At 49.3% G+C, this 9,908-nt stretch overlaps 2 protein-coding genes across 3 annotated transcripts in view; one reads left to right on the top strand and one right to left on the bottom strand.

Moving 5' to 3' along the window:
• The window catches only part of LOC108543755 (rho-related GTP-binding protein RhoG-like), a 13,562-nt gene extending 4,258 nt beyond the window's left edge, over positions 1 to 9,304 (top strand). Inside the window, exons 1-2 of one of the 2 annotated variants that reach the window (XM_017894419.1) lie at positions 8,026 to 8,047; positions 8,661 to 9,304. In XM_017894419.1, coding sequence (XP_017749908.1) covers positions 8,729 to 9,304 — 576 coding nt within the window. In that variant the 5' untranslated portion in view covers positions 8,026 to 8,047; positions 8,661 to 8,728. Of the gene's footprint in view, positions 1 to 8,025; positions 8,048 to 8,660 lie in introns of those variants that run through there. The other variant, XM_017894418.1, reaches the window with a different exon arrangement.
• Positions 1,220 to 9,908, bottom strand: part of PGAP2 (post-GPI attachment to proteins 2) — a 39,377-nt gene continuing 30,688 nt past the window's right edge. The window contains exons 6-7 of the transcript XR_001889662.1: positions 4,473 to 4,640; positions 1,220 to 1,347 (exon numbers count right to left, since the gene is read on the bottom strand). The gene's annotated coding sequence lies outside the window, so the exon portion shown is untranslated. The remainder of the gene's footprint in view (positions 1,348 to 4,472; positions 4,641 to 9,908) is intronic.

The following is a 9,908-nucleotide window of genomic DNA, read 5'->3' as shown; positions in this document are numbered from 1 at the left end:
TATAGATGGAGTCTTGCTCTGTCGCCCAGGCTGGAGTGCAATGGCACGATCTCGGCTCACTGCAACCTCCACCTCCCAGGTTCAAGTTGTTCTCCTGTATTAGCCTCCCAGGTAGCTGGGACTGCAGGCATGTGCCACTAGGCCCGGCTAATTTTTTTGTATTTTTAGTAGAGATGGGGTTTCACCATGCTGGCCAGGCTGGTCTCAAATTCCTGACCTCAAGTGATCTGCCAGCCTCAGCCTCCCAAAGTGCTGGGATTACAGACATGAGCCACGTGCCCAGCTGAGGCTCACCTTTTATGGAACACTTGGGGTGCTGGGACAATGAATGAAGAAGGTTGGGAACTAGGACTTAGTGAAAGGGTCCTGGACTGCCCCTCAGCCTTCCCAGCTACCACTGTCTCTTTCCTAGTGGGTAGCATCAACTCTTCTTTCCTTCCCTGCTGCAGTGTAGGATCCTCTCCAGGGGCTGAAGGATGAATGGCAAGAGGTGGAGAGTCCTCCAGCATGGATTTTTTTTTTTCTTTTTTTTTTTTTGAGACGGAGTCTTGCTCTGTTGCCCAGGCTGGAATGCAGTGGCATGATCTCTGCTCACTGCAACCTCTGCCTCCTGGGTTCAAGTGATTCTCCTCCCTCAGCCTTCCGAGTAGCTGGGATTACAGTCACCCACCACCACACCCGGCTAATTTTTGTGTTTTTAGTAGAGATGGGGTTTCACCATGTTGGGCAGGCTGGTTTCGAACTCCTGATCTCAAGTGATCTGCCTGCCTTGACTCCCAAAGTGCTGGGATTACAGGCATGAGCCACAGCACCCAGGGGATTTTTTTTTTTTTTTTTTTTTAAGACTAGGAACTGGGCTCTCTTGGGTTCTTCCCTGCTGATAGGGAGAAAGGGAAGAAAGAGACTCAGCCCTTGGCCTGGTCCCAGCCCCACACTGACCTCATGTCTCCCCCAGCTTCCTCCTCCCAGCCCAGCTGCAGCCTCTTTGAGCCTCTTTATATCACCTCTCCTCTATTCCTCCCTTCAAAACAAACAAACAAACTTGTAGAGCTTCAGAAGTCTTTCCACCAGTGCCCCTGCCCCTTGCCTTGTCTTTGACCAAGGGTCCTCAGATATTCCCAGTCTGTATAGCCTGTCAGGACCACTTTTCCTTCCCATCTTTCTCATCATCTCTGAGCTAGATCTGCCAGCTTCACCTCTCACCCTTCCAGTTGAAGACAAGACGGTATAACTTATGTGTTTATTATCCCAACTTGGAGCTCTTCAGGGTGAGTGAGAAAGAAGTTGGTTACTTTTGTCTTGTGTCTTCTGGTCATAGAGGTTCTTCCTTGTTCCCAGCATCAGAGTCTGTGGATTGATGGGGGAGGAGGGGTATGTCATTCTATAGCTTTTGCTCAGCCCTTCCCTGGGCTTCTGGAAATAAACAGAAGGTCAGACTATCCTCCCCCTGAAGCATCCAGTTAGTTCAGCACAATGAAGAGTACAGTCAGTGCTGGGAAAGGTAAGACAGGAGAGGGGGTTGCTGTGATGTCCTGGAGAAGCTGGGGAACAGTACTGGGCCTGAAGGACAGGAAGGATCTGAAGGGGGGTGAGTCGCATTCCAGGAAGAGGAACTCCCATATGCAAAGACATGATTGCATCGAGTTCATTCAGTTATTTACTGACAGCTACTACATGCTGTGCTCAGCTTAGGGTGCTCAGCAAGGTCCAGTCAACCAGGACCTTGCCCTCTAGACACTCCCAGTCTAATAACAAGAGATTAAGATTCACATCAGCCTCTCCATGCCTGTGAGAGAGACAGGGACCAGACTTTGGATAGGATAAGTCACTTCTGACTTGGATAATTTACGCTTTCCTCAAAGAGGCGGCAATGGTGCATGGTTCCATATTACTACTTGATGTATTTTAGGGAAGAGAATATGGAGGCCCCTTTGTAGAGGATCAGGATTGGAATGGCCAGAGATGGATTATAGTTATAATGAGGTTCAGGGAGGGCTGCAGAAAGGGAGCCCCATGTTAGGGAGGCAGGTTATAGAAGGCTGAGGTAAGTTCCCATCACCTCCATACTCGCCTATCTCTTAAGAGCCCGTTCCTCCCCTCCCCCACTCCCAGTTGGGACACTTCCCCTGCTGTAACAGCCACAGAGATCTGGCAATCAAGCTACTTCCTTTCCCTCCCCCATTCTGGGCCTGCCTGGGCCACACCCCAAGGCCAGGCCCCACTGGGTGCAAGCCAGGCTCCAGGGACCACACTCAGACAGGGTTAGACCCCCATGGGCTATATTCCCTGCCAGAGCCAGGTCAAGCTGGTACTGGGAACAGAGGTTTTTGCCTATTTCAGGCATAGCTTTTGCCTGTCATTGCTGTCCAATAAGATTCAGCATTGCAGTCTTGTCTGTTGTGGGGTAGGCAGGGAGTGTCCGGTACTGGGCTTCAGAGAGGTGTCTCCATATCTCAGTAATGAGTGCTGGCACAAGCAGATCAAAAGGCAATGGTTGTACAGTCCTGTGTGCCTAGCCCTATACTTAAGAGGTTTTTTTTTTTTTGTCATTTAGTCCAGAGAAGCCAAGACTTCAGACTGAAGGGCATCCACAGCTGGGAAACTTACGTATGACTGTTGGAAAAGGAGAATCACACAGAGCCAAAGCAGGATTAAAAGGGGGGCCATGGGTGCAGTAGCTCACTCCTGTAATCCCAGCACTTTCAGAGGCCTAGGCAGGTGGATCACTTGAGGCCAGGTGTTGGAGACCAGCCTGGCCAACATGATGAAACCCTGTCTCTACTAAAAATACAAAAATTAGCTGGGCATGATGGCACGTGCATGTAATCCCAGTTACTCAGGAGGCTGAGGCAGGAGAATCGCTTGAACCTGGGAGGTGGAGGTTGCAGTGAGCTGAGATCGCGGCACTGCACTCGAGCCTGGGTGACAGGTGGCCATGCAACGGATATCCAAAGAAGAATTCAGTAACCTTATGGAACTGTGAAACTGAAGTTAGGCCTTAAGGAATAAGAAAGATTAGAGAAGGGAGAGGGAATAGTAGCAGAGGGAAAAACAAGAGTAAAAGTTCAGAGGCAAGAATGATCCTGACTTGTTTGCAGAGGACACTGAAAATCCCTCTGGACCAGGGAACTGGGAACTCACACTTGCAAAGTACCTAGATTGTGTACATATTATACATTAATGCACTTAGTCCTTGTAACACTGCTATGTGGTAGGTACCATACGTTGCTGCTGCATTTGAAAGATAAGGAAATTGAAGCTTAAAGAGGCAAATCATCATAAGCTCCGGATCACAGAGCTGGTAAGAGGCAGAACTAGGGTTCAAACCCAAGTCTATATAACTCTAATACCCCTTACCAAACTGTGAAGAACTCTGAATGACAATATGAGGGACCAGGCATGATCTGAATTGGGACTAAAGAGCCAGAATAAGTCATTGTAATTTGTCTAATAACATACAGATCTGGCCAGGCGTGGTGATCCACACCTGTAATCCCAGCACTTTGGGAGGCCTAGTCAGGAGGATCGCTTGAGATCAGGAGTTCAAGACCAGCCTGGGCAACATAGCAAGACCCTGTCTCTACAAACAAACAAAAAATAAATAAAAAATACAAAAATTAGCCAGGTGTGGTGGTGCCTGCCTGTAGTCCCAGCTACTCAGGAGGCTGAGGTAGGATGCCTCGAGCCTGGGAGCTTGAGACTAAAGTGAGCTGTGATGGCACCACTGTATTCCAGCCTGGGCAACAGAACAAGACCTTGTCTCCAAAAGAAAAAACAAATCAAAACAGATCGGCAACCACTGATTTACTAAATAACTTTTTTTTTTTTTTGAGACATGGGGTCTTGCTGCGTTGCTCAGGCTGGAGTGCAGTGGCTACTCACAGGGACAATAACCTTGACTAGTGTAGCACACTACAACCCTTCACTTCTGGGCTCAGCCTCCCTAGTAGCTGGGACTGCAGGTGCACCACTGAGCTGGGCTTAATGATTTTTTTTAAAAAAGCCACTTAGTGAATAAGTCATCGTTGAACCCCGCTCCAGGTAGGTCACACTCCTGGTTTGGCCACCTGCAGCACTGACATCCCTTCTTCCTATTTGGCGCAGTTTAGACTCTACCTTTTAGCATATGCCCTCCTGAAATGGGCTATGGGAACTTAATTCAACCCAGTTCAGGCCAAAGGATTTCAGAGAGAGTTGTTTTGGGAGACAGAATAAAGGTCTGAACTAGACCTGAGTAGGGAGGACTGGGCTGATCCCCCACCACAGACACAGGCATACTCAGTGCTTCCTGCCTTCTGGGATGAAAGGCTTGGCTCCTGTCACCTCCTGTGTGCACAACACTTCAGTTTACAAGGGGTATTCATTCCCATGGTCAGGTTCCTTGATGCTGCCAGTGAGGCTGGGAGGGCTACTATTATTACTTCTACTGTATAGATGAAGAAACGGAGGCTCCAAGAAGGGCAGTAACTTACCTGATCAAGGTCACACAGTTAGCTGGTAAGGGGTAACTTGAAGACTGTGAGATGCACCGTGGAAAACACAGGACTTTGGGTCACAAAACTGGGTTTGTGTTCTGGCTGCCAAACTAACTAGCTGTGTGACGTAGAGTTACTTTTACTGCTCTGAATTTGTTTCCTCATCTGTAAAATAGGAATAGTACTGACAGGTTGTTATAAAGGTCAAATGACATAGTAACATGCAATCTATAAAGGCTTATACCATATGAGGGCTTTTTTTTTTTTATCAAGGGTCAAGGTCAGCAGATAAACTCAAGACATCAGAGTCAGGTATCCAGTACTCTTGGCCCTATACCACACTGCCTTTGCTCTGCTTGTTTCTGGACAGTACCATACTCATCATCCTTTTCCAGTGTCAGTCCCTGTTCCCTTCCCAGCCCAGAAGCTACCCTGTCCTTCCCCTCTCCTTTGAGAGCTGATTTACTGATTGCTAGTTGATAACCACCTCCTTAGAGAGCTGTACTTCCAGTTTCTTGGGCCTTGTGACAGCCAGCCAGAGTTCCTTCCTTGTCTTCCTGCCTGGGCCAGCCCAGCGCTGGGCTTTTCAGTCAGACTGTCAACACCCACTCCCCTGCTCTGTGTGGAACTGAAGATTGCAGGCCCAGGAGTTCTGCTTTGAATGTCAGGGCTTCCCACATAATCCATTGGGGCACAAGTAATGCCACCTGCCTCCAAGGAGCTTTAAGTCTTAGTTCATCTACCTAGTGCTCTTGTAACAACCATTGTAATCTCCAATTCCTGGATAGGAAAACTGAGGCCCAGCAAGCGTAAATGCCTCATGCTTGGTTGTAGTGAGTCAGCAGAACTGGGGTTAGAACTTAGGTGTCTCAACTTCCAGTCTGAAGTCTCTATTCAACTCTCCACTGACCTAGAGGGTCCTTATGCCCTTCCCTGACCCACACTCTGAGGGTCTCCATCTGAATGTCCTGAGGTTGCATGCACATACATGTGCACACGCACACACGCACACTCATTCATGCAAATAGGATGGAAATATTTTTTAATGTGAACCAGAGACACAACTTCATAAAGTGAAATCATTTCTTTCCCAGCTGATTCCAAGGGAAACTGTACCCTGGGAGGGAGCTGGGACCAAGCCCTGGGCCCTTTGCATCCCCCATACCACGAAAGTTTCTTTTCCACTTCCCAGTGGGGATTTTCTTCTCCACTTGTCATTGATTTTTGAAGCTTCTGAACCAGTGGAGAGCTCAGGCTGCCGGGGTAAGGGGTTCCCAGACCAGAATGCAGCCTTGCAGTATAGCAAGTGAAATGGAGAAAATGGGCTAGTGGTGATGGTGCTTGGGTGGAGCCAGGGATAAGGAATACTCAGGGATTTGGTTGTGTTTAAAACAGGGCTGCCCCCTCTCAGGGAGCAGGCCCTGGTTGTGGGAGACAGTCAGGGAAAGGAAGTCACATATTGACCACCAAGAGTCCCCCATGGCCAAAAAGTAGCTGATGAGAGAAGGACCCTTGCCATAGCAGTGTAAATAATCGCAGGGTTTCTGGAAGCTTTGCTTCGGAACTCACCCCAAGGCCCTATGACCTGCAGAGGTGACCAGATGTTGGCTGGAGCTGGGACTCCTCATACTTACCCCACTAATAAATACAGCAGCCCATTTATTGGGCACTTGCTATGTGCCATACCTCATGCTGGACACCTTCTATACATTATTAACTCTTACTTTTTTTTTTTTTTTTGAGACAGAGTCTTGCTCTGTCGCACAGGCTGGAGTGCAGTGGTATGAACATAGCCCACTGCAGGCTTGACCACCCTGCGATCAAGTGATACTCCCACCTCAGCCTCCCAAGTAGCTGGGACTACAGGCGTGTACCACCACACCCTGATAATTTTTTCATTTTTTGTAGAGTCACGGTTTTGCCATGTTGCCCAGGCTAGTCTCAAACTCCTGGGCTCAATCGATCTACCTGCCTCGTTCTCCCAAAGTGCTAGGATTACACTGTGCCTGGCCTCATTTCATATTCTGAGCAATTGTAATGCAATAGGCAAGATTATGCCCATTTTACAGATGAGAAAATTGAGGCTTGGGGAACAAATATATTGCCAAGATCACATATAACTAGTTGGTGGAACTGTGATTAGAATCCCTGCCAGTCTTAATCTAGCATCTATGTTCTTAATGATGCTATTTTCTACCCAAGAGTCTGGAAGGCTCTAAAATCTTTCAGAGGCACATGCCAGGGTCTCAGGAAATGGACAGAAGATTGAGGGGAAAGTCAAGTTTTTGTCTTACTCTTGACTTCATCCTTCCTAGTTGGGCTTGAAAGATTTGCTCCAGGCCAGGCATGGTGGCTCATGCCTGTAATCCCAGTACTTTGGGAGGCCAAGGCGGGCGGATCACAAGGTCAGGAGTTCAAGACCAACCTGACCAACATGGTGAAACCCCATCTCTACTAAAAATACAAAAATTAGCCAGGCATGGTGGCAGGTGCCTATAATCCCAGCCACTCAGGAGGGTGAGGCATGAGAATCACTTGAACCTGGGAGGCAGAGGTTGCAGTGAGCCAAGATTGTGCCACTGCACTCCAGCCTGGGCAACAGAGCGAGACTCCGTCTTCAAAAAAAAAAGAAAGATTTGCTCCACCCCACCAAGGACCTTGAGAGAAGATACTAATGTCTGGGAGCCTCAGCCTCTACCTCATTCATCATAACATACCCAGACCCCAGTCCAAATCCCAGGTTCAACTGAATCTCCAGTAATCCCCTGCATTGAATTTGCTGTACTGAATTGGCAACCAGAGTGTGCACGGCCAGATAGGGTTTTCAGTACTTATAAGAATGATGGGGTGGCCAGGTGTGGTGGCTCACGCCTGTAATCCCACCACTTTGGAAGGCTGAGGCAGGTGGATCACCTGAAGTCAGGAGCTTAAGACCAGCATGGCTAACATGGTGAAATTCTATCTCTACTAAAAATATAAAAATTAGCCGGATGCAGTGGCATGTGCCTGTAGTCCCGGCCACTCGGGAGGCTGAGGCAGGAGACACTTGAACCTGGGAGGTGAAGGTTGCAACGAGCTGAGATCGCACCACTGCACTCCAGCGTGGGCGACAGAGTGAAACTCTATCTCAAAAAAAAAAAAAAAAAAAAAGATTTCCCCCTTGCCAGAATACCCTGGATTGGGATAGGGCAGCTCTCTGAAGAATTGAGCCCCTTACTCAGCAGGTTTCTTACTGTGCCTTTTGGTTTGTACTCAGTAGCCAAGATACCAGGTTTGGAGAGGGCAGGGTGGGCCCTGAGTTGAGAGAGGTTCTACCTATGGCTGCATCAGAGTGACCTGGAACAGCTGTCCTGTGCCAGAACCCTTTCCAGTCTCCTGGTGGAAAGCGTCCATATTTAGTAGAGGATCTAGTGGATCCCTAAATTTGTGCACTCTCCTTTTGTGTCTGTATAGCCTGGAAAATAGCTAATACTGGCCAGGCGCGGTGGCTAACACCTGTAATCCCAGCACTTTGGGAGACCAAGGCGGGCGGATCACAAGGTCAGGAGATCAAGACCATCCTGGCTAACTCGGTAAAACCCCGTCTCTACTAAAAATACAAAAAATTAGCTCGGTGTGGTGGTGGGCACGTGTAGTCCCAGCTACTTGAGAGGCTGAGGCAGAATGGCGTGAACCCAGGTGGCGGAGGTTGCAGTGAGCAGACATCGCACCACTGCACTCCAGCCTGGGTGACAGAGTGAGACTCCGTCTAAAAAAAAAAAAAAAAGAAAAGCTAATACTTATGGATGAGGCACTGTTTTAAATGCTTTACGTGTATTATATAATCCTTATAATGACCCAATGAGGTAGATATTATTGTATCCTCATTTTACTGGTAAGAAAACTTAGGCATAGAGAGGTTAAGCAATTTGTTCAGGGTTACACAGCTAGGAAATAGCAAAACCAAGATTTGACCTTAGTTTATCTGGCGCCAGAGCTTATATGCTTTCTGCCACATTATACTGCATCTTTGCTTGGTCTCAGGGCCTTTCATTGTGTATCTTTCTGATGATTGTCTTGATGGGATTTTGGGATAGTGTCAGGTTAAGGGAACAGGAGCCGGTTTCCCTTTGTGTGCCCTTATCTTTTCTTCCCAGTAGGCAGAGGCCTCCCTAACCAAGAATGTCCCCTTTCATCTGTCCACAGGTCACTGCAGCCAGAGGGGTCCAGAAGAGAGAGGAGGCACTGCCTCCACTACAGCAACTGCACCCACGATGCAGAGCATCAAGTGCGTGGTGGTGGGTGATGGGGCTGTGGGCAAGACATGCCTGCTCATCTGCTACACAACTAATGCTTTCCCCAAAGAGTACATCCCCACCGTGTTCGACAATTACAGCGCGCAGAGCGCAGTTGATGGGCGCACAGTGAACCTGAACCTGTGGGACACTGCGGGCCAGGAGGAGTATGACCGCCTCCGTACACTGTCCTACCCTCAGACCAACGTCTTTGTCATCTGTTTCTCCATTGCCAGTCCGCCTTCCTATGAGAACGTGCGACACAAGTGGCATCCAGAGGTGTGCCACCACTGCCCTGATGTACCCATCCTGCTGGTGGGCACCAAGAAGGACCTGAGAGCCCAGCCTTACACCCTACGGCGCCTCAAGGATCAGGGCCAGGCACCCATCACACCGCAGCAGGGCCAGGCACTGGTCAAGCAGATCCACGCTGTGCGCTACCTTGAATGCCCAGCCCTGCAACACGATGGTGTCAAGGAAGTGTTCGCCGAGGCTGTCTGGGCTGTGCTCAACCCCACGCCGATCAAGTGTGGGCGGTCCTGCGTCCTCTTGTGACCCTGGTACTTGGCTTGGAGGCTGCCCCTGCCCTCCCCCACCAGTTGCACCTTGGTGCCTTGTCCACCCCAGCTGTGCCTTAAGGACTAATTCTGGCACCCCTTTCCAGGGGGCTCCCTGAATGCTTTTTTCTCTGGCGCCTTTTTCCCTTAAGGAGGCCTGCAGAGAAACGAGCCTTGGGGTCTGCCCCTCTCTGGTTGGGAACACTGGGAATTCTCATGAGCTCATCCAAGCCAAGGTTGGACCCCTCCCCCAGAGGCCAACCCAGTCCCGCCTCCCATTTTCCGCTGCTGACCAGTTCATCCAGCTTTCCACACAGTTGTTGCTTGCCTATTGTGTTGCCTCCTCAGGTTAGGGGCTCTCAGCCATCTCTAACCTCTGTCCTGGCTGCTCTTGGAATTGCGCCCCCAAGATGCTCTCTCCCTTCTCCAATGAGGGAGCCACAGAAGCCTGAGAAGGTGAATGTGCCCTAACCTGCTCCTCTGTGCCCAGGCCTTATGCATTTGCTGACTGACTCAGCCCCCATGCTTCTGGGGGCCTTTCCTACCCCCATCAGCATCAATAAAACCTCCTGTCTCCAGTGGAAAAAAAAAAAAAAAAAGAA

This window comes from Rhinopithecus bieti, unplaced genomic scaffold (genome assembly GCF_001698545.2).
Source record: "Rhinopithecus bieti isolate Rb0 unplaced genomic scaffold, ASM169854v2 scaffold_21412, whole genome shotgun sequence".
NCBI lineage: Eukaryota > Metazoa > Chordata > Mammalia > Primates > Cercopithecidae > Rhinopithecus > Rhinopithecus bieti.
The sequence above is the reverse complement of the archived record's forward strand: the minus strand, read 5'-3'. Positions and strand labels throughout refer to the sequence as shown.